At 39.6% G+C, this 25797-nt stretch overlaps 1 protein-coding gene and 1 long non-coding RNA gene across 2 annotated transcripts in view; one reads left to right on the top strand and one right to left on the bottom strand.

Moving 5' to 3' along the window:
- grm8a (glutamate receptor, metabotropic 8a) overlaps positions 1–25797 on the bottom strand; it is a 666822-nt gene that overhangs the window by 3928 nt on the left and 637097 nt on the right. The window contains exons 12-13 of the mRNA XM_034163875.1: positions 1513–1653; positions 1245–1347 (exon numbers count right to left, since the gene is read on the bottom strand). Of these exons, the coding sequence (XP_034019766.1) occupies positions 1245–1347; positions 1513–1653 (244 nt within the window). The remainder of the gene's footprint in view (positions 1–1244; positions 1348–1512; positions 1654–25797) is intronic.
- On the top strand, positions 20–19664 carry LOC117504408. The gene is made up of 3 exons (XR_004558795.1): positions 20–173; positions 12475–12479; positions 19654–19664. It is a non-coding gene; the product is annotated as an uncharacterized LOC117504408 (long non-coding RNA).

Raw genomic sequence — 25797 nt, 5'->3', positions numbered from 1 at the left:
ATATTTTGTGAAATGTATTCCTTGTAACTGTTGTTCGTGTCCTTTCGTTGATCTCATTCAAATCAGACCCAAGGTTTTATTAATAAATGCAGAATATGGTTTTTATTTTGAGATTCATGTGACGACAACTGCAATATACAACTTGACTTTTCTTTCACCTGTAATGTCATTTTGTGTGCAAATGCTAACTGCAACACAATTATTGGATCGATTGACTGGACTTTCCATGCTGAAAAGAAAAAATCCAGATATTTTCAGTTACGTTTTGCAGCCTTTTAATACTCAATGCTGAAAATTGTCTCTCCTGTTTTCTCATGACAAACATGAGGCTGTATGTGCTAATGCTAACAGTGTTTTGACTTTTTTTTAATCCAGTCTGTCGGTAGTCAAACACACCGTGTCCTAATTGCACCATGGTTGTCAAGAACAACAAATCAGTCGTGACTTATGTGTGTGGTGAGTCTACAACTACAACATAGCTAACAAAGCTTACTATGTGAGGCTACATATGCTAATGCTAACAGCAGCTAACCTTTTATTTAATACTGTTTGTCAGAACAAAAGCATTCTCATGTAGCAACATCTAGTGTAAACACTCCCGAACAGAAAATCCACTTGTTCCCCCAAAAATTCATGTCTGTGCAAAAGATTTAAGCATTTTTGAAATGTTTCTTTTTAACAAATCAGACGTGAAATTCTACTCAGTTAACGAAAGTGGTTAATTGATGTTACATAGGTTTTCAAAGCAATAAACTGCAAATATTAAATAAAAAATGCTTAATAATAGACTGAAATAGAAAATGAAAATTTGGGGAATTAACTTTCAAAACCTTTATTTTGAAACCTGCAGGAGACCACATAAATTAGTTAATTGTAAAATAAATAATTGGTGCATCTTAGCTGTAAATAAATATTAGGCATTAAATCATGTTTCATTAAATTTTTTTATGCAAGTTAAACATTTGCACAGTACTGTCATTTTTCATATATGATGATTATTATTATTATTGTTGTGTTGGTGTTGGCGGTGATTATTCTTATCATTACTAGCCAGTGTCGGTTGTTTAGCAACAATTTCTGTACTACTCATATTCAAGTTTTTCTATGTGATGTCTTGTTTTAATAATAAAGTGTTGCAAGTATTAGTTGTGTATTTGTATACAATGGTATTTTGGAATAAAATGTAGCCACCAATGCGGATTATTACATGTATAGTTATAAAATTCTGGTGTTCTCTTACTCACTGTTGGTCTCCATGCTCTCACACAGTTCAGTCTTGACCTCTCCGTTGGGTCGGTCTCCTTTCTGGGTCAGTTTCCCCGACATGGTGGCAGCTGTCACAATGGCCTGTATTGCCACATGTTCGTGTTCAAATACAAACCATTTGAATTGAGTTAAACTGTGTCAGATCAGTTTGATCTGCTTTCATTGGCATAAAGTATGTAAGTAAGTAAATACGGGAGATCAAATATAGAAGGTTCGCCATTCTGTAGAATCCGGAGGCGGGTTTACCTTGAAGCTGCGCTTCCGTTTGGGAATGTTCTGCTCAGGATGGAAGAGGATGATGTAGACTTTGGGCATGTAGAGCATCCCGAGAGAGACCGAGGCAGACAGACTGAGAGAGATCGTCAGGGTGGTGGTCTGAATATACATCTAGACAGAAAAACAGACAAGAACGAGACGCTGATCACGTTTCGAGCTGTCGGAGATAGTCAGAGCGGTCGATCCAACAACACAATATGTCTGACGAGGAAGGGAGGACGACGGCACAAATGGGATGAGGGAGTAAACGTGGGACGTGAAGGACAAGCCAAGAAACCAGCCATGACATTCTGGTGAGATAAACTCGTATACACAGGAAGAAAGAAGTAGCAAACTGCTGATCGTTGAGTAAATTAACCTTGAAACTTGTTCTCTAGCCCTTGAGGTTTTTGACATCTGCTGGGTTCTTCTTCTCCATATGGCAACACTTCATTTTCTCTCAAAGGTTTCCATTGGAGCCTAGAAACGTGTGATCTTGCAATTAATTTGACACTAAAGTTAAAACTAAAATGGACAGATAATTATTTGGATTGGTATGGGGCAGAGGAAGTAGAGAATATTTGGAGGTACAGTTGTGGAGCCCGCGATGATGTACAGACCTTTCTTTCTGTAGCCATAATTCACCTCTTTCACAACTGGATGATTTTTGCCTTTAATATGATCGCTCCTATGCTTTAATTACAACTCCCCCCCCCCCCAAAAAAAAAAAACAAGAATGCCTCCAAAAATAAGCATAAGAAGGACAATACTGACCCTGAAGACTATCGTCGAACACATACAGTACCATACTGTTTGTATTTCTTATTAACTGACAATATGTGTTTTCAAAATGTTCATGTATCCATCCCCTGACTTGTCTGGTGAGAACTGGATGGTTTACATGTGTTATACAACCCAGTCTCATGATGGCATCATGAAAAGTGATTCAATCTGTTAGTTTGTGATGTGTAACAATGTTTGGGGGTGGGGGTTATTGGATTAGATTAGATTAGATTAGATAGAACAGCACTGTATAGTAGCACACAGGGTAAGAAGCACACAAGTGAGTATCAAAAATGAAAAACAGTTTGCAAATATAAATACAAATCCACAATATAAATACCAGACATACTGATCAATACTGGTTTCCTGGCTATGGTTATGGTTTGGGTTAAAAATAGTGAGCTGAACTTGACCGCATCATGAAAATGTGACACATTCCATGATGGTATCACGAAAGAACAAACATGAGACTCGGCTGTACTGTTGATGGTTACTTTCAGGAGGTGGGATGGACCAGTGTTCCACTTGGGTGGTTGCCATCTAGGACCCAAGGCAGTGATGATTTTAATACATATTTGCATTAAAATCTATATATAAAGCAAGAAGTATCTGTGTGAGTGCGATTATGTGGCTCACATATCTCTCTATTTGTCAGATCGGACTCAGCTTTTGAGGCTACAACTACAACATGGCTAACAACGCTTACTATATGAGGCTACATATGCTAATGCTAACAGCGGCTAACCTTTTGTTTAATACGGTTTGTCAGAACAAAAACATTCTAATGTAGCAACATCACTAGATCACATCAGAATTATAATAAAAATTTGATTATGAAAATTTTGGGAATTAATTTTCAAAACCTTTATTTTGAAACCTTTATTTTGATTAACATTGTAGCATTCATCCAAAATGGCGTGGCTTGCCCATGTTACTGGTAGCAAAGACAAACAACATCAGATAATTCATATTGCTTGCACCATTTCACAATAAAAATGTTTAATGCCAGCATCCCAGCAAATACTCTTACTGTGAAATGCATGCTGTCATTGTTCCTTGCGACTGAGTTTAACTTGACAACACTGTGGAGACGTTAGCTAAAATCAGGTTTTTGCTAACACCAACAAATTTCGTACTATTTGTACGTTTCAGTAAGTACATAAGCTGAATAAATCTTATATTTTCCCACAATTTGTACAACGATTACAGACCTGCTGCAGGGCATGTAACAAAAGGGACATAAGTCCTGCTCACAAGCTGGCTGCCAGAGACAGGACATGTCCACATCAAGTATAAACAAGTATAAACTCCAGACATCTCTACGTCACTACATATCCAGTCCCTGATTGGACATCACGACGTGACAAGACGAAAAAGTTCAGATTTTTCAACTTGGGGAGGAGGGCAACACGATGCGATATCGTGCCACAAACGCGCCAATCGCTCAAAATCGCTTCATTCGCATCTATCACATTGTGTGGCTTGAACTTCTTTGGCGCCACAATGCATCCTTCCATAGGGATTATATGACAACCTGTCGCTGCCGTCGCTCGCGTGTCGTCCGGTGGAAATGAAGCATAACAGCAACACGCTTTTTTTGTTTGTTTGTTTTTATTAAACTCACATTAAAGTCTCACGATTATCTTAGTTAAACACCTAAATACATATTTTGGTTGAACTCAACTCCGTAACAACGCAATGTTGCAAACAAGTTGCTTGTCCACTCCACCACCCGCGAACGCTTGTTTACACTGACAATGAAATCTCGGCCTCCCCAGCGAGAACGTGATTACCCGTGAGATTGAATTTGCCCCCAAAAATTGAGTGACTGTATTTCAGAAAAACGTTGCTTTGGTATTTTTTAAAATTTACTGTGTATTCGGTTGAATGACTGCAGTCAAACTGGGGCACAGACCTGCACTCGGTCTGACAGACGGAGAGTGGCAGAGTGGACAAAGTGACAGCTTCTACTGGAAAACAGTTCCGGTGACGGACAGATACGCTGACACCGACAGTAGCAGACACTCAAATGTTATGTGTGCTTGACAAAATTAGACTATTGGAAGATGTCGATCCCACGGAGTAAGTTTGACAAGCCAGGCAGCGCGGTGAACCGAGCTTCCCCGGTCCTTAGCGGGCTTCAAAAGCAAGTTTGGAAAGAAGATGGATGTAATGAAAAAGCTTCACCCACAACACTGACAAGCTCTCCAGACACTGGGCTTATGGGGCGATGGCTGTCTGCGCCCTACAGAGACAGAACGAGAGCTAAACTGAAGGAGATGCAACGGTAGAAACGGAGGAGGGGGAATGCCAGAAATGTAATACGGAGAGGAGATGAGAAACAACAAATAAAAATGAAATAATGTCCGAAGATGGGCAAAGTGAGGAAAAGAGAGCCAGAATGTGAGTGGAGGAGAAGGTGATCAAAGATGAACTGAAAGAAGACAGCAGTCAACTCTGCATTGGCAGAAGAAAAAAAAAGTGGACATATTGAAGCGGTGGTGTTAACTCTGGTCTGACAAGAAGCAGAAAGTGGAGCAGCAGCACACGTTGAACAATCCTGCTCCACAAGGACGCGAGATAATGCAACGTCTAATGTCAACATCTGCTTAACTGGAAGAGTATGTACAGTTCTATACAAAGGCGGCTCTATTGTGGGGCTTCATGGAGCTGTAGCCCCCCACCTCCCCAAAATTACCCATTTTGAATTTGCCCTCAAAAAACTTGAACCTCAGTTTGTCACATTTTCTGACTGATCCAGAGTGGTCAAGTTTCCATCGCACCCTGCAGATGTCATTCGTCCGCTACCAGCTTAGCAAGATAGGTGGTTGGGTTCCTTATTTTGTTCACTTTGGTATGTTAACCTGATGAAAAACTGATTCTTGACTTGTTGAGAAAAACTAAACCTGATGAAATTTTAAAAACAGGAGGATGACGGTTCAACGTTCAGAAAGAGTGAAGGAGATTAGCTTCAATCCTGACTGTATTATCCGGTGTGAACGCGGCATAACAGCAACACACTTTTTTTGTTTGTTTTTATAAAACTCACATTAAAATTTCTCAGCCCAGTCTCATGTTTTTTTTCATGATACCATCATGAAATGGGTCACATTATCACTATCCCCAACCATAATGCTAACTATGTCGTTTTTGATGTATCACAAACTTATAGATTTAATAACTTTTTAAGCCATCATGAACTTGTATGAGATCAGGTTGATTTTCTCTTTTTCAGCCTGGAAGATTTCCAAATTTAAGACGTCACAATTCATCAAAGATCTGCGGATATGAGAGTGTGATCCAGTCTGCTTTGCCGCAAGTATGGCAATTTATGGTGGGACCAATGTAGCATTTTTTAACACCAGTATTTTATTTGTACATGTTGTTAGATTTCAGATCATTTTCTGCACCAACATCAACTAAATGCGACCATTTCATGTTACAGTAGATAGTTGAAGTTATGCTAGTTGGCTGATTTCTTAAGACATAAGCAATAAATAAACAAAACAAAATAACATAAAATTCCGACACTATAAAATAGTGAATGGATAAATTGTATCAAGTGTTGTAATGGTAGCACAACACAAGTAAAACTCAGACATGAGTCAAAATCTTCTACGGGATAATATGTAACAAATCATTTAAAAGTTCAAATCCATGTATTTATTAATGAAAATACTTTTTATTCATCTTTTATAAATGAATTTATCATGCAACCAAGTGAAAACATAGTGCTTTTATCACAGTTCTTTAAAAAAGTAACCGGTAAATTTACAAATATATGCTTACTTCTTCGTAACATACTTCTTTTGTACGTTACGATCTCTGACCGACAACACCACCAAGATGCTCAGACACCCATTTTGTCCTGCCTTGCTAAAAACGATGCCAGTCAAACCTTGCAGTAGTCTGGGCTCCCAAGAAATGTGTGTATCACGTAAGCCTGGACTTCCAGGAAATACCAGTATTTCTTGCGCATGTTATTTCTTGACAGACATAGACATGGTGAGTATTTACACAATGTACTTTTAAGACAGACAGGATTGGGAATCATTCAGTAATGTGATTAATGTCCAAAAACGTCTTTTAATCGCGACTTTTTGCCAAGATATTTGAACCAGTATCTGGCTAAATTTTTGGACAGACACGGTAATGTGAAATGGTTGATTCCCCCCCACAATTTTTGGGTATAATGAATACCATGCTTTGGACATTGAATTTTTACAAAGTTTAGTATAAATATTTTGTGAAACAGCAGTTATTTTTTGGTTAAAATCATCGTCATGGCAAGATTTCAACAAAGTCAATTTTGGAAAAAACAAACTAATTTTAAAGGAATTAACATGACTTAAGAAACGCTCTCAGAAACGCTGTATTGGTTTGTCGGAAGTGTTACATTTTAATGGGTCAAATTTATTGGCTCACATGAATAAGGTTTTTTTTCAAATGGAGTGGTTGTGATGCACAATTTTTTTTTATTGTTTCTTATAATGATATTGTTTCATTCAAAACCATGAAAACATAAATTCAACAATAAATATAGTACTATATATTTTAATTTTTGTCATTCCATGATAAAGCATTGAGCAGAGTTTGACATCCTCATTCAAAAGAGAATTCTTATTCCTGAAATTTGCTCCCTTATTTTATAGTGGTAATTGTAAGTTATATCACTTGTATATTTTATGTGAGTCTTAATATGCATGGAGTAGGCAAAACGAACATTTCCTATGTATAAATTCTGCCTCCTACATCAGTGAAGAGTGTCATCCCTAGCTAGACCCAGCATGACAAAAATCTCCAGAGCCGCCACTGGTTCTATGTGGAACTGAAGACATGTAACATATATTAAAATAAAAAAAACAAAATATAATATAACCCTGTTTTGACCGAATCATTCAATATTAATTTGGAAGGTACAAGCTGTAGCAGAGTGGCCACAAGTGTTTAACTCCGATATTCATCATTTCAAGTAAAATTATCTTGCGATGTAGCTTAACTAGATAAATAAATACACATTCAAGGCCAGAGAGGCTTCACAGAAGTGGGACAGAGCACAAGGCAAGAGGTATGTTCACATTCATATTTATTTTTAATGAGGTAATTTAATTCTGGATGCGTTTCAAGCTATAAATGCAGTAAACATGTCTCTAGATGAGATTTAGTTTGGGTAAACAAAGTTGAAGTGGACATTAAAAGAAAAGAAATTGGGGTAATTCCTTGGATTTGGAAAATCCGAAGCATATAATTCAGTGAGGGAACCTAAACCCTAGGTTCCAAAAACAGTGTTTTCAGTTTTAGAAGTGTTTATTTCTCACCAGAATTTACAGAATATATAAGAAACATGTTATATAAGCACATAAATTAAGCCGTTTTCCAGAGACCTGCCACTGACGTCATGATGCTTCATTGATACACTGACGCCGTAACTGATCTATGTACTATGAACTTGCCAATGGCTTCATTTTGACATCATAATGGATGAAGTGGATGAAGAGCTGGCCTGCTAATCTGTAGACCTGGGTTCAAAACCTGCTCATGCTACCTGTCTATGTCCTTGAACAAGACAATTAATCTACATTGCCTCAGTCCACCCAGCTGTAAAAGGGTACTGGCCTCGGATGGGGTTAGTAACCTGCATCAGAGGGAGTCATAGACTCTTATCCGCTTGATGCTATGGAATCTGGAGATAAGCACGAGCACCTACGGCCCTCAGGGCCTATACAGGACTTACTTTCTTCTTCTTACTACAAATTGGTCTATGGCTTGATTTTAACATAAAAAAAAATTAATTATGCTTGTTTTGCTCCTACTTTAGCACCTTCAAATTCTTGTCAAAGTTGAAATGACAGTGTGAAACTCATAAGACCGGTCGCAGAAATGTTAAGTTTGCGAATTAGAAACAAAATCAACATGGCCAATATGGTAGATTGTATAACAGTTAAATGTACCCATTTGAACTTTAAGTTCACAGTTTGTTAATACTGTTATACTAGTTCAAAACAGGAAAATTACGCTATGCTACTTATGCTAGTAACAGCTGGCTGGGCTTCTCCTATGAAGTGATTTCTGCTCCTCTATGTGGTGCTGCCCCCAGTGGTGCACAAACAGTCAAATTGCATCTATTCGAACTGTTCCATAATAAAAACTCAATTTACTCAAATTACTCAATTGTATTGATAGATACATATTGTGATGCATAAAAAAAGTGATGTGCTACACCTTTGATGTTGAACACTTTGGTCTTTAGCGCCTCACAATGAGCTAGCTGGGGTCACATCGCATACACATTAGCGTAAATAAAACATAGTATGTATAGGCCCTGTAGTAGCTTCAACAGTACAGCAACAAAATGATTACAGTGAGTTTGTGGATTCATTTGTACTTTGTCGTGTTCTTTCTTTTTCTTATTTCCTGCCAACAAATTGCACTCACTGGAATCGTACAGAAACAGGGATCAATGAGTGGTTCTATCAGACAGGAACAGATGGAGACAGAAACACTTTTTCAGTGTGTGTGCAAAGGCTGGTGTGTGGGAGAATGCAGCGGAGATAGAAGATTGAGGTGTTGATGAAGGAGTCGGTTAAAGACTGAAGAATGGTGTTGAAAAATACCACAGACTAATTTAATAATGAGAAAATAAGAGGAAAAGAAAGCCGCGGCTCCCAGCTGCTATTTACACAAAGCGAAAGTGTCCTCCCCCGCCTCTCTGTCAACAGCTGATAATAGAAGAAACACTGTGTGCACGCGTGCGTCACTCCGTTATCCGGAAGACGTCCCACACAGAAAGTTGACAATTAGCTACGGTTGGCTGTGTGCAATGTGTTTTCTTAAAGTTTAAAACGTTAGCAGAGGCAAACTCGCTGGTCCGTGACGAAAAACGATCCAGACGTAAAGAGGATCCAGAGATTGCACAGTGATGGCTGGTAAGGGTTTAACATCTGGGAAAAGAAATGCTTCACAGAAGAAGGCAGGATGAAAACAGGACACCGATATGTGCTGCTATTGGATGTCTGGTTAGATGGTTAAACTGATACAAAACTAATGGAAATTGAATCACCATACCTGTGTGTTGGAGTGTCCCAGGCCGAGCATCAGCCCACCCTATTTTTTTGGTTAAATGCAGGTTAAATGTTCATCCAAAGTTAAATAAAAAAAATTAAATGGCCATTGAAAATAAAATTTAAAAAATTGTAAAAAGCAAAAAATAATGAGTTTTCACTATGTTTTTCTCATCTATTCCACGTGACGATGTCATCAGTGTGGAAGTGGAATTGAAGTTTATGTTCAAATGTGCTCTTATTTTGAAAGACGTGCAAAAAATTAGGAAGCATTCCAGAATAATGGCTACTTTTGTGAAGACACTACAATTCAATTTCACCATACCTCAAAAATTTCCCCTTGTAAAGTGCTTTGTTTTAGTATAATGTCCATGTGTTGCATATCAAAATGCTCAGAACAGTCTCTGATTTCTGAATGTGAGACTTATAATTGTCTGAACCAGTATAAAAATATGATGTATTCATGGATATATGATGAAAAATTGACCAGAATGCAGGAGAGAATTATTTGGGATCCAAAGTATTCAATATTCCTCCATAAGACTCAGTGTTATGATTACTGTGGCAGAGAAGACCATCAAGCCAGTCATTTCACGATCTCTCTTCTGTGTTGACTTGGATTGCCTATTGTTTGTTTAGTTTTTGTAACATTACTTTTTGTTTGACTTTGTTCAATCAGCTGAATCAAATCAAATCAAATCAATTTTATTTATATAGCACCAAATCACAACAACAGTTGCCCCAAGGCACTTTATATTACAAGGCAAAAGCCATACCATAATTACAGAAAAACCCCAACGGTCAAAACAACCCCCTGTGAGCAAGCACTTGGCGACAGTGGGAAGGAAAAACTCCCTTTTAACAGGAAGAAACCTCCAGCAGAACCAGGCTCAGGGAGGGGCAGTCTTCTGCTGGGACTGGTTGGGGCTGAGGGAGAGAACCAGGAAAAAGACATGCTGTGGAAGAGAGCAGAGATCAATCACTAATGATTAAATGCAGAGTGGTGCATACAGAGCAAAAAGAGAAAGAAACACTCAGTGCATCATGGGAACCCCCCAGCAGTCTAAGTCTATAGCAGCATAACTAAGGGATGGTTCAGGGTCACCTGATCCAGCCCTAACTATAAGCTTTAGCAAAAAGGAAAGTTTTAAGCCTAATCTTAAAAGTAGAGAGGGTGTCTGTCTCCCTGATCCGAATTGGGAGCTGGTTCCACAGGAGAGGAGCCTGAAAGCTGAAGGCTCTGCCTCCCATTCTACTCTTAAAAACCCTAGGAACTACAAGTAAGCCTGCAATCTGAGAGCGAAGCGCTCTATTGGGGTGATATGGTACTATGAGGTCCCTAAGATAAGATGGGACCTGATTATTCAAAACCTTATAAGTAAGAAGAACAATTTTAAATTCTATTCTAGAATTAACAGGAAGCCAATGAAGAGAGGCCAATATGGGTGAAATATGCTCTCTCCTTCTAGTCCCTGTCAGTACTCTAGCTGCAGCATTTTGAATTAACTGAAGGGAACTTTTAGGACAACCTGATAATAATGAATTACAATAGTCCAGCGTAGAGGAAATAAATGCATGAATTCGTTTTTCAGCATCATTCTGAGACAAGACCTTTCTCATTTTAGAGATATTGCGCAAATGTAAAAAAGCAGTCCTACATATTTGCTTAATATGCGCACTGAAGGACATATCCTGATCAAAAATGACTCCAAGATTTCTCACAGTATTACTAGAGGTCAGGGTAATGCCATCCAGAGTAAGGATCTGGTTAGACACCATGTTTATAAGATTTGTGGGGCCAATTACAATAACTTCAGTTTTATCTGAATTTAAAAGCAGGAAATTACAGGTCATCCATGTCTTTATGTCTGTAAGACATTCCTGCAGTTTAACTAATTGGTGTGTGTCCTCTGGCTTCATGGATAGATAAAGCTGGGTATCATCTGCATAACAATGAAAATTTAAGCAATGCTTTCTAATAATACTGCCTAAGGGAAGCATGTATAAAGTGAATAAAATTGGTCCTAGCACAGAACCTTGTGGAACGCCATAATTAACCTTAGTCTGTGAAGAAGATTCCCCATTTACATGAACAAATTGTAATCTATTAGATAAATATGATTCAAACCACCGCAGCGCAGTGCCTTTAATACCTATAGCATGCTCTAATCTCTGTAATAAAATTTTATGGTCAACAGTATCAAAAGCAGCACTGAGGTCTAACAGGACAAGCACAGAGATGAGTCCACTGTCTGAGGCCATAAGAAGATCATTTGTAACCTTCACTAATGCTGTTTCTGTACTATGATGAATTCTAAAACCTGACTGAAACTCTTCAAATAGACCATTCCTCTGCAGATGATCAGTTAGCTGTTTTACAACTACCCTTTCAAGAATTTTTGAGAGAAAAGGAAGGTTGGAGATTGGCCTATAATTAGCTAAGATAGCTGGGTCAAGTGATGGCTTTTTAAGTAATGGTTTAATTACTGCCACCTTAAAAGCCTGTGGTACATAGCCAACTAATAACGATAGATTGATCATATTTAAGATCAAAGCATTAAATAATGGTAGGGCTTCCTTGAGCAGCCTGGTAGGAATGGGATCTAATAGACATGTTGATGGTTTGGAGGAAGTGACTAATGAAAGTTGTGAATGTTTTCACAAAGTACAAACGTCGGTTTTTGAGCGCTTGTGTAGAGGAGCTGCAGCTCCGTCCAGCGCCGAGGCCTAGAACACAGAGATGCAGACACACACTGCTCCAGCAGTGGCTCCAGGCACATTTCGTTTAAAGTGTCAAGATCAGTGTTAGCTTCAGTTTCATTTTGTTCCTCTTTCATCCCTTTTGCACTCTTGATTCCCAGGCTATTCAGATGATAAAGCTTGTTCGTCCAACTTTTCTCAACGAATTGTGATTTTTCCCTTCGTTCCGCAATCGTTGTATGCCGTGTGACTGGGCCATTAAGAGCTATACAATGTAAGCCTATGGGGCAAACTCAAAACATCACAGTAAACCGCTACTTGTCGCCATTAAATAGTTGAAAATTTCATGGGGAGTGTATGCATGTTTTCTTCAATAAATGTAAAGCAACTTTATAACTGATACAAACAGGTTTGGTTTTTTCCCCATCTGGCATTGCTGCTCTCCAAGAACAAGCACCTCATCGACAACCAACCTGTATGGATTTAGGATTTTAGAAAACTTGAATCTCAAAACATCTGTAAAAAAGTGCCTGGGATGAAAAATCCCACACTTTCCCATAAAGTTATGTAACATTACGCAAACACAGCTATTGCCCATGATGGTCCTGGATGTGTGTTGATTTGGGTAAAACTGGTTTTCATTCTATCTTAATGTAGTCGATGGGGCAGAAATCATTTTAATTCTGTACAAGCTTGAAGCTCGGGTGTATCGAGTGACCTTATTATCATTTCTGAGTGATTGACTACCAAATACCAGCAAAAAATATCCTTCAGAGGGCTCACCTCAAGCGTATGATGAAGATGAACATTTCTCTATGACGAGCCGAATCTTCGCTATCCTGGAAAGCGAGGACTTCTGTGTCACAGTCAATTTATGGAAACACCTTTTAATAAGGATCTAGACTCAGCTGCACTGCATATAGTGCAAGAGGAGCCACTTTAGCTGCTTTGGATGGTTTGTAGTGAAATACCAGCACACGCACTGTTGACCCGACTGTATTTGGGTTTACATATGGACAAAAGTGAAAGAGAAACACTTAATCAGTCTGAAGCAAGAGGAAAGTTTTGTGTCAACTGAGCCGGATCATTGATTGGATAAATCATCAGTTTCATCGCGCGTAGTGTGCTTTTTGTCTGTCTGGCCTTATCTTGGCAGTCAATAGCAGATGGTGTAAAGTACATAATACAATCACAATCTGGTGTGTGTCCAACTCCACTTTGCTGTTTATAGGGTGCATAATGTGAGCTCTGTCGACTTTAATTTTATGCAATTAATTTCTATTCGGTTTTGTTGGATGCACATCGGTTGTTAACCCGCCTATGTCAGGCATAGCTGTATACTGTACTGCATAAATACCAGAAAAACTGGTTTTCGCCATCTATGCCGCAACTAATTTTGTTTCTCACAATAAGAGTCCACCAGCACTATGCCTGGCCACACCTCCAACAAGCCCAAGGGTGCGTGAATGAGCACAAATACATTTGTCTTGCGATTTAAAGAAAGTTGGAAACTAGCACTAACATTTGCATTGTGCATTGGATGGAAGATGGGGCTGTCTGTGATTTATATTGACTTCAGCATAAGGACAGGTGGCTGATTAATTGGACTGATTAAACACCTTGTCAGATAAATAAGCCTTGGCTGATGTCTGTGCTCACAAGGCTAATTTTTAAAAATCTGCTCATCATTGCAGCTTCTGTCAAATGATGCTACGACCCCCGTCAACTTACATAAGATCAATTTTATTTATCCCAAAGAAAATTACTTTGCCAGAGTACAGAAACAGTAAACAGTGAAGGTTTTTTTTATATTAACAGATTTATGAGAAATGACGGGGGGCATTTGCACAAGATGCTCAACAAAATTGCACATAACACTGAGTAACTGAGTGTGAATAGCTCTGTTCATTATGTATTCATCCTGCAGAAAGTGACGGAAGTGTACAGTCTGATTGCCACAGGTAGGAAAAACCTTGTGGTGTACCTTGGTGGTCACAGTCTATGGCTGAAGGTGCTCTCACATGACATTATGGTGGCAGGTTGTCCAGGATGCTGAGCAGTTTCCTCAACATCCTCCTCTCTGACGCCTCCACCGCAGAGTCCATCTCAACCCCCAGGACAGAGCCAGCTCTCCTGATAAGCTTGTTGAGTCTGTTCATGTCTGCTGCCCTAGCACACTACAGCGTAGAAGATAACGCTGGGGACCACTGAGTGATAAAACATCTGCAACATGTGTCTGCAGACATTTAAAGACCTGAGCTTCCTGAGCAACTACAGTCAGCTCTGATCTTTCTTCTACACATCATCTGTATTTACAGTCCAGTTCAGTTTGTTGTCTAAGTGGACACCCAGGAACTTGTAGTCGTCCACAGTGTTCACCTCAGTTCCATTAATGGTAACTGGGTTTGGATGGTTCTTCCGTCTTCTGAAGTCCAACACCAGCGTCTTCGTCTTAGATACGCTGAGCTGCAGGTGGTTGAGTCCACACCATTCTTACATGAAGGGTGCCTTACTGCCAATTGCCAGTGGGCAGGAGTGAAAAAGAGGTTCATGGAGTAGTCCAGACAACCATAGTACCTCAGTGATAGTTGGGGACTAGTGTAAAGATATAAGGGTTAGCAGAACCCCCTAAACCCTTCAGCTTAATAGTTATATTTGGGACCAGCAAAGACATCAGAATTCTGGAAACGCTTAAGAGACCTGGACTCACAATCAAAATGTGGCATTCTGGGAATCATCAAGGCCTAACAGAACTGTTACTGTAAATCTCAATTTGACTTTTATCATTGTATTTTGCTGACCTATTTAGAACTCTGCTTCCTGGTTCCCAGAAAAATTCAAAATACATTAAACAATGTGCTAAACTGTTTACATGGAAAGCAAAACTGGATCTTGAACTATGCCTGAAGGCAATTATCCTCCCAGTATACTTGAGATCCAAGCATGTTGGGAGGGGAAGGGGGGGGGGGGGTACTACCACCACTGACAGCAACAGCATCATCAGGATTAGTCCTGTATTCAGACATTGGAGGACTAACTCTCCTAGAAATCTATCCTCCAAGTCTGCATGTGTAGAGCCACACCAGAGGCACAAATAATTAAAATGGACTACAAACGCCTGCCAAGGAAAAGCTGTCCAAGCCTCAGTGAAGCCAACTCTTTACCTACATTATTATATGGTATGGGATTTTGCCAACTTCTGATTGGCCCTTTTGCCACTTTCTGAGCTGTACCACATGCCGAGTTGACTGCTGGTGCGAAACAAGTACACCTCTCGTGCAGCGTAGCACTACATAATCAAGCGACGTCTTATATCGATAACGGCCAAGCAGATAAGGCGATACAATGCCTACTTTGGCTGTCAGTTTGTTGACAAGATGTCAGAAGACAGGTTTGAGTCTGTTAGCGATGCTGACTTAAAATTAATTTTACAAGAAAAAGATGTGAAGAACACCTGCAGAAATACACAGTCAGTTTCGCAAGTACATCACTGAAAAGGGACATGCGCCCAACTTTAAAACTTATGACAGACGGATGCTTGACAGAGTACTCGGTCGATTTTGCGTGGACAGGCGAATGGCGAACTTTATAAGAAAACAAGTCTGATGACTCTTCATCACGGACTTAACAGGCATCTCCAGTTAATCGATGGGATGTCAGATGGTGCAGTATGACAGTAATAATAAAGAGTTGTAACTTGAGAATGATTTTTCAGTTTTAGTATGTTTGACAAACTCCCAGTTTTCTTGTTTACCATATAATAAAGCAGTTATAGACTTTTGATTTCGGTGTACCCGTGATTATGCGGTGAACCCCATCCTGACCATGTCCACATAATCATGGGTACACCAAAATCAAAAGTCTATAACTGTATATGGTACACTGCAATGATCTATCCAACCCGACTGTCCTATGTTCTAATGCAGTTGATTAAGATGCTAGCTCTGAGGGTAGGTGCAGATTTCCCCTGGTTCACAGGCTACGGACTAACTTTGGCTTGAAAGAGCTTCATCAAATATGGGCCCATTAATTGTCCAGAACTATCTAAGACCAGACATGAATGAAGAAGAGTACGAAATTTGACAAATCCCAGGTGTTGGGAAAGTGTAGTGACACGGACCCACAACAGGGGGCGTAAATGAACGGACAATGGAAGGAGTTAAATTAGAACACTTTACTGTTGTGAATGTCACAACCAAACACAGCAGATTACAGAATGTACACAAGTCAATTAATAAAGGTGTCGTGTGGGCAGGCTCGACGATAGGAGACGCCCGTCTGGAGACGAACCGGAACCACACGATTTCCACCGCCACCGAACCCGAGGGATACTGGAGCCGCCAAGTCCCGAAGTCCCCAGGTGGCCACCGTCTCGGCGTGTCGGATCTGGTACTGCTGGCAGAAAACAAAAACAGTCAAGTGTGGGTGTGTGTGCACCCAGAACAATTATGGTGGGAATTCCACCTCCACCTCTCACTCAATACGTGTTGCAGCGATCCCTCAGAGGAAAAGAGTGCCGTCCTGCACAGCCTCCACAAACTAAGGACCGGTACTCCTGCAAACACTCACAATAGATAGATTTAGAAAATTACCACAAAGGCTGAGGATATTACCTCTTGATGAAGATGATATCTCGGCAATGTGGTGGAGGTGTCTTCCTGCTTTTATTCCAGATGTGGAGTAGATGATCAGTGACAGCTGTCACCACGGCTTGTTCCTGGAGGCGGCAGCGCCCTCTCGTGCCTGAAGCCCGCACTTCAGGCAGGGCGCCCTCTGGTGGTGGGCCAGCAGTACCTCCTCTTCTGGCGGCCCACACAACACCAGGGGCATTTCCAGAGAGGTTCATGTAGAAGATGTTGACTGACTGGTGGTGGAGATGGGGAATTTGGCTGAGCATAAATCAAACCAATAGACTTACTAAGGATGAGACACAATAAAGACACCCAAGAAAAGAAGTTCAAAATATTTTCTCCCTGATGAGTAAAGACAAGTAAAAGCAAAGAAAAAGAAAATTGTAAAGCAAGTGAGAGGCTGAAAAATCTGGAGTTGAAGGTTGGGTAGGTGTTGATATGGTGGGTCTTGGGGGAAGAGTGAAGAAAGTGAGTCCTCATACAATCAACTGTGATGAACATGGAAACTAGGAAACAAAGTAGAAACCTCATTTTTCATTTTCCTCACATTGTTCTGTAAACTTGATGGCTAGAGAGCTGGACATCCAGGTTGTGCTGTCTCAACAATCCTCCCTACACCCAGTTGTGGTCTTCATACGATTGGAAACCTGACAGACCATAGTCACAACAGTCCTAATGCAATTAGCAAGAAATTGGTCAGGACTGGGAAGCAGATTTCATGCAGGACCTCATTTACACTATATACCCCAAGCCGAGCACATCCCAGGTCCCAGTCAGAAATTTGAGAGAAACCAAGGGTGCACCACCGGACTGCTGACTGGACTAACAATCTATTATGGAAGTGGATTCTGTGAACTGTCTTTTAAAAGAACTGAGAACGTGAGAAAATTTCCAGGAACCACAATCGATGCTCATTTTTGGACATCAAAGGCAAGAGGAGTTTAATACTCGCCAACAATAAACCTCTTTTAGAAACCATTTAACTGCACACTTGTGGGAGTGCTTTCACTGCATCTCCTCAAACGTAGGAGCCACAATTATTTTAAAGTGATGAACGTGTCAATGCAAGTAACAGACCCCAGATTAGAGGATGTCTCTCAAGAGCTGTGGGTTCAACATAAATATGATGTGGGGTTAATGAAAACTCAGCTGCACAAATGCTAAAACCTGAGATGCTGAAAAGCTCAGTACGCCGTAAAACCTAAAGCAGTTGAAGGAATACCACCTTTGTTTCAATCTCTAATAAAGAAAGAAGTACTTGTGATGTGCCCAGACTCTCGGATTCATCGTTTCAGTTTTTTATGCCTTTGAACTCAAGAAGCAACAGGTAGCCCTTTTAAATACAGCCAAATGTCACGTAATTAACACAGAATTATCTCAATTAGCCGTTCAAAAGGTTGCATCAATGTTTGCAGTCTTCTGGCATCTTCCACACTGTTTAAAGATTAACTGATCTTGATGTATGCAAACAGCAGACAAACTGAAAATCTCACAGTCAATAAAAACTGCAGTAATCCTCCTTATTTGTAGATTTATATTGAAATAAAGTCCATATTAATAATAAAATGCAATAAGTGCAGTCTGAGAAACTTGGGTTGGGGTATTTGTGGTTATGGTATGCAGTGGTGCCAGAAAGGTTGTAAACCCTTGAGCTACTACACATCTGCATTTTTGGAATGAGATCTAATTAAAATAAAAGGCTTCTGCATACAAAAAAAAAAAAAAAAAATTAAAAATGATGCCCTTTCAAATTGTAGTGAAACGTAATCTATACAACATGACACAAATTATTATCTATTTAAGCAAAAAAATTCAAAAAGAAAAAATAATATAGCACCTTCAACTGCACCACAGACTAAAACAGTTAAATGTGGTCTATTAAACATTAGGTCTCTCTCTTCTAAGTCCCTGTTGGTAAAATGATATAATAATTGATCAACGTATTGATTTATTCTGCCTACAGAAACCTGGTTACAGCAGGATGAATATGTTAGTTTAAATGAGTCACACCCCCGAGTCACACTAACTGTCAGAATGCTCGTAGTACGGGCCGGGGCGGAGGAATTAGCAGCAATCTTCCATTCCAGCTTATTAATTAATCAAAAACCTAGACAGAGCTTTAATTCATTTGAAAGCTTGTCTCTGTAGTCTTTTCCATCCAAATTGGAAGTCCAAAAAACAGTTTTATTTGTTATTATCTATCGTCCACCTGGTCGTTACTGTGAGTTCTCTGTGAATTTTCAGACCTTTTGTCTGACTTAGTGCTTAGCTCAGATAAGATACTTATAGTGGGCGATTTTAACATCCACACAGATGCTGAGAATGACAGCCTCAACACGGCATTTAATCTATTATTAGACTCTATTGGCTTTGCTCAAAAAGTAAATGAGTCCACCCACCACTTTAATCATATCTTAGATCTTGTTTTGACTTATGGTATGGAAATAGAGACTTAACAGTATTCCCTGAAAACTCCCCTTCTGTCTGATCATTTTTTAATAACATTTACATTACCCTGATGGACTACCCTGCAGTGGGGAATAAGTTTCATTACACTAGAAGTCTTTCAGAAAGCGCTGTAACTAGGTTTAAGGATATGATTCCTTCTTTATGTTCTCTATTGTCATATACCAACACAGAGCAGAGTAGCTACCTAAACTCTGTAAGAGAGTTAGAGTATCTCGTCAATAGTTTTACATCTCATTGAGACAACTTTGGATGCTGTAGCTCCTCTGAAAAAGAGAGCTTTAAATCAGAAGTGGTCTGACTCCGTGGTATAACTCACAAACTCGTAGCTTAAAAGCAGATAACCCGTAAGTTGGAGAGGAAATGGCGTCTCACTAATTTAGAAGATCTTCACTTAACCTGGAAAAAGAGTCTGTTGCTCTATAAAAAGCCCTCCGTAAAACTAGACATCTTTCTACTCATCACTAATTGAAGAAATAGAACAACCTCAGGTTTCTTTTCAGCACTGTAGCCAGGCTGACAAAGAGTCAGAGCTCTATTGAGCATGAGTATTCCATTAACTTTAACTAGTAATGACTTCATGACTTTCTTTGCTAACAAAATTTTGACTATTAGAGAAAAAATTACTCATAACCATCCCAAAGATGTATCGTTATCTTTGGCTGCTTTCAGTGATGCCGGTAACTTGGTTAGACTCTTTCTCTCCGATTGTTCTGTCTGAGTTATTTTCATTAGTTACTTCATCAAACCATCAACATGTTTATTAGACCCCATTCCTGCCAGGTCGCTTAAGGAAGTCCTACCATTATTTAATGCTCAATCTTAAATATGATCAACTTATCTTTGTTAGTTGGCTATGTACCACAGGCTTTTAAGGTGGCAGTAATTAAACCATTACTTAAAAAGCCATCACTTGACCCAGCTATTTTAGCTAATTATAGGCCAATCTCCAACCTTCCTTTTCTCTCAAAGATTCTTGAGAGGGTAGTTGTAAAACAGCTAACTGATCATCTGCAGAGGAATGGTCTATTTGAAGAGGTTCAGTCAGGTTTTAGAATTCATCATAGTACAGAAACAGCATTAGTGAAGGTTACAAATGATCTTCTTATGGCTTCGGACAGTGGACTTATCTCTGTGCTTGTTTCTGTTGGACCTCAGTGCTGCTTTGATACTGTTTGACCATAAAATTTTATTACAGAGATTAGAGCATGTCATAGGTATTAAAGGCACTGCGCTGCGGTGGTTTGAATCATATTTGTCTAATAGATTACAGTTTGTTCATGTAATGGGGAATCTTCTTCACAGACTAAAGTTAATTATGAGTTCCACAAGGTTCTGTGCTAGGACCAATTTTATTCACTTTATACATGCTTCCCTTAGGCAGTATTATTAGACGGTATTGGCTTAAATTTTCATTGTTACGCAGATGATACCCAGCTTTATCTATCCATGAAGCCAGAGGACACACACCAATTAGCTAAACTGCAGGATTGTCTTACAGACATAAAGACATGGATGACCTCTAATTTCCTGCTTTTAAAACTCAGATAAAACTGAAGTTATTGTACTTGGCCCCACAAATCTTAGAAGCATGGTGTCTAACCAGATCTTTACTCTGGATGGCATTTCCCTGACCTCTAGTAATACTGTGAGAAATCTTGGAGTCATTTTTGATCAGGATATGTCATTCAAAGCGCATATTAAACAAATATGTAGGACTGCCTTTTGCATTTACGCAATATCTCTAAAATCAGAAAGGTCTTGTCTCAGAGTGATGCTGAAAAACTAATTCATGCATTTATTTCCTCTAGGCTGGACTATTGTAATTCTTTATTATCAGGTTGTCCTAAAAGTTCCCTAAAAAGCCTTCAGTTAATTCAAAATGCTGCAGCTAGAGTACTGACGGGGACTAGCAGGAGAGAGCATATCTCACCCGTGTTGGCCTCTCTTCATTGGCTTCCTGTTAATTCTAGAATAGAATTTAAAATTCTTCTTCTTACTTATAAGGTTTTGAATAATCAGGTCCCATCTTATCTTAGGGACCTCGTAGTACCATATCACCCTAATAGAGCGCTTCGCTCTCAGACTGCAGCTTACTTGTAGTTCCTAGGGTTTGTAAGAGTAGAATGGGGAGGCAGAGCCTTCAGCTTTCAGGCTCCTCTCCTGTGGAACCAGCTCCCAATTCAGATCAGGGAGACAGATACCCTCTCTACTTTAAGATTAGGCTTAAACTTTCCTTTTCGCTAAGGCTTATAGTTAGGGCTGGATCGGGTGACCCTGGACTATCCCTTGGTTATGCTGCTTTAGACGTAGACTGTGGGGGGTTCCCATGATGCACTGTTTTCTTTCTCTTTTTGCTCTGTATGCATCACTCCGCATTTAATCATTAGTGATCGATCTCTGCCCCCCCTCCACAGCATGTCTTTTTCCTGGTTCTTTCCCTCAGCCCCAACCAGTCTCAGCAGAAGACTGGCCCTCCCTGAGCCTGGTTCTGCTGGAGGTTTCTTCCTGTTAAGAGGGAGTTTTTCCTTCCCACTGTTGCCAAGTGCTTGCTCACAGGGGTCGTTTGACCGTTGGGGTTTTTCATAATTATTGTATGGCCTTGCCTTACAATATAAAGCGCCTTGGGGCAACTGTTTGTTGTGATTTGGCGCTATATAAAAAAAAGTTGATTGATTGATTGAAATTAATTAAAAAACATAAATGGCAAAATAATTGGTTGCACAGTAATAGCCCTATTCCACTGGGTGCTGTTCTATGACAATTGCCACATGATCAAAAAAAAAATCCAAAAATGGGATGAAATAGCTTAATCCAGCTTGCCTCCTACAGTCATGACGGTATAAAGTGTAGACCTCCCAATTGGCTGTCTTGTAAAGTCAGATTGTAAAGGTAGTAGACCTGGCAATTGGCTGTTTTTGTAAAGGGTAGACCTGGCAATGGCTGTTTTGTAAAGTGTAGACCTGGCAATTGGCTGCTTGTAAAGTGTAGACCTAGCAATTGGCTGTTGTGTAAAGTGTAGACCTGGCAATTGGATGTCTTGTAAAGTGTAGACCCTGGTAATTGGCTGTCCTTGTAAGTGTAGACCTGGCAATTGGCTGTCTTGTAAAGTGCAGGAGACCTGGCAATTGGCTGGTCTTGTAAAGTGCAGGTAGAAACCGTGCAATTGGCTGTTTTGTAAAGGGTAGACCTGGCAATTGGCTGTCTTGTAAAGTGTAGGACCTGGCAATTGGCTGTCTTGTAAAGTGTAGACCTAGCAATTGGCTGTTTTGTAAAGTGTAGACCTGGCAATTGGATGTCTTGTAAAGTGTAGACCTGGCAATTGGCTGTTTTGTAAAGTGTAGACCTGGCAATTGGATGTCTTGTAAAGTGTAGACCTGGCAATTGGCTGTTTTGTAAAGTGTAGACCTGGTAATTGGCTGTCTTGTAAAGTGCAGGTAGACCTGGTAATTGGCTGTCTTGTAAAGTGCAGGTAGACCTGGCAATTGGCTGTCTTGTAAAGTGCAGGTAGACCTGGCAATTGGCTGTCTTGTAAAGTGTAGACCTGGCAATTGGCTGTCTTGTAAAGTGTAGACCTGGCAATTGGCTGTCTTGTAAAGTGAAGACCTGGCAACCCACCCGAAAAGGAGAGAAAGGAGATGTGCCCTTTGCCAGATATGATCAATTTGGAACTAAAACCTCAACAAATGCTGATTTAGCTTCACATTTTTCCCTATATGGAGCATGATCAAACACATTTCTAGCCACGGTCACTATGGGCACCCCGTTTTAAAGAAGGTTGAATATGAATGAAGCTGTTGAGACTACAAATACTTGAACATTTCCATGTACTATCAGTGATTTCGAGAACTGGGATGAACTTTATGAATAGTTCAAAACCTAGATCTTGATTTCAAATGTGGTGCTGTAACTACTACCTACACCAAGTTTGTTTACAATGGACAAAGAAGGATCAAAAAGATGCTTCAAAATGTTCCCCAATTTGCTATTCAGAATTCAATGGAAGGAACAGTGGAATAGCCCCATAGTGAAACTCTTTACTGTAACACAAGTAAATCATTACTTTTACAGCCAGTTTTGTTCAGACAAGTCAGGTGATGGATACATGAACATTTTCACATAACTGCATATGTGTTGGACTTCCTTTATGCCAATAATTAAGAAATACAACATACAGTATGGTACTCTATGTAGTCGGTGGCTAAGGGACAAATTTTAGGGGAATCACGCATTTTTATACAAAAGCGCCAAAACTTTATCAGAGGTACTTTATAGTGTCCTGAAGAATATAAGATCGGGAGACACTGAATCCATAAACATCTACACTCTAAAACTTGGGTTTAAGAGAATAACCATTTTCAGCCTTCTACAGCATATAATTCATGACAAACTCTTATCCAAATGTCTTTTTAAGTTCATAATATAAACTTGAAGGTCATGAAAAATGTATTAAGGCTAAGTAGGGATGCTTCAAATGTACTTCAATGTGCTTACACTCTTAGAAAAAGCGTTAATCTAGGGAAAGTGACTAAATATTGTCTAACTCATTGTGAATATCAATATACCTATGCAATATAGCTGTTTCCGAGCATAGGGCAAAGGAAAGATGCTACTCATGCACTCTAACATATTTACACTCTAAAATAACAACAGTGTTTGAACGGAAAGAAATGCTTTTTTATTAATTACAAGAAATCAATTTTGTTTTTATGGCCATAACCATTATTATTATTATTATTATTATTATTGTTGTTGTTGTTATCATTATTATTTTATGTTATTGGTATTAAGATGATTATCACCATATTTTTTAACTGAAAACATTGTAAATACCTGGTTGGCAAACTTCCTAGATATGCACAAATGTTTCATGAATATTTTTAATGAACTACTCTCTACAGCTTTCATGCTAGGAAGATCACAGTGACCTAATTTTATGTCTCAGAGGTAGAGGCCTGTTAAAGATCCCTACAGGCCTGAAATGAGTCCTGTACCTCTTTCCATTTTGAAACATACCACCCTGCTAATGTATAAGGATGCACGACACCGCACGACGGACGATACATGATCACATAAGCTCAGTATAGCTTTGCACTAGTTGCAGTAGCCATTCTCTACAGCTTAACAATGTCCAATCTTGATCGCTGGCCCCCTACATAATAACCATATGATCGTATTGTCATATGAATAGCAAAATATACACTGTATTATAACCATGCAAACACCCTTTTAAAAAAGCAGGATACAGGGCTAAAATCAAAAGTCTCCTGCTTTGACATGACTTAATATAACCTAAAGAGTCCTTGGACAAAGTTTGGCGCTTTAGTAAAAAAGTGCACGATTCTATCCCTTAACTGCTGGACTAATGGTAAATCTGTGTCAGGTAGGCAGTTCTCAAAAACTAGACAACCCTGAAGAAGTTATAGGCTTTGGTGAATGTAACTGGAGAAATTGTCCATATTTCAAGTTTCGCATTTTGTCATAGGGCCTTGGAGATATATTGGAAAATCTTCAGACAGTTAGTGAGCGGCTGTATTCCCCCACCTACAAAACAAAGCGTTACTAGGAAGGGGATAATAAATGGTGGCCAAGGCAGAATAGTATTGCCGTTTTGAGGAAACCTCACCTAGTGTCAGATTAGGGGTAAATTCCCACAATGCTAGAGCACCAACAATCATCATACAGATGCAGTATGGGTTGGTAGTTACTGTAGAACAGGGGGTGTAATAAATGTTATAATCCATTCAATCATATAGTTCTAGAAATGTGTTGGGAACAAATCTCCAATTTTAAGACTTTGCAAATCATTGCAGAAATGGGTTTTCTCCATCCTCAAAAAAATCAAGTGGGAAAATACTACATATCTCTTGGCCTCATAAATCAGACTGTATGATGAGCCTCCTAATGGAGGCGCGCTCTGTCACACTTCCAGTTACTCCTGCAGATGTGTTTCAAATTTTTCACTTTTTCATTACATTTCAGTGCCTAGTCTGTAACATCTTGGGGCTTGCTGTTCTCTGTGGCATGAAGCGAGCCGACGATAGGTCAGTTTTTTGGCTGCAACAGCAGGGTGGAAAAAAAGCAGTGACTTACAGGCTTTATGCGCCCCACGCGTTTTGCAGGGGAATATAAAAGTCACCGCACCATCTGCACTACCATTAAATGTAAATCACTTATGCAGAATAGTTGTGTGTGAATGTAATTTATGGGATATATGCTTCTGAGAATCCAAGAATGATTAAAGCATACAGAGAGCTAGTCTTCTTTTATCACCAGACCCATAGCGGCAGCAAGACAGCTCAACCTCATATCTGCTCTAAACGACTTGCCAATAATTGGTACTCGGATGTAGCACATAAATCTAAAAGACACTATGGCCTCCATCTTGATAATCTATGGCGCATGTTCAAAAACACATCTTGCAAGTCTGTTTGGGGTGTGTCCAACACCACTTTGCTAATCATACAGTGTGCAATCTGAGCTCAAAGGGGTTGTATTTAGTTCCATAGATAGTCATCTGTGATTGCATTGCTCTTTATGTGGCAAACTCTGAAGTGAGAGGTTTTCTGTGGAGGAAACCGATCTGTGCACAACACACCGCAATCATTCCGCAACACCTCTTCGGAACCCTCCTC

This window comes from Thalassophryne amazonica, chromosome 22, assembly GCF_902500255.1.
Source record: "Thalassophryne amazonica chromosome 22, fThaAma1.1, whole genome shotgun sequence".
NCBI lineage: Eukaryota > Metazoa > Chordata > Actinopteri > Batrachoidiformes > Batrachoididae > Thalassophryne > Thalassophryne amazonica.
This window is presented reverse-complemented; position numbering and strand designations above follow the sequence as displayed.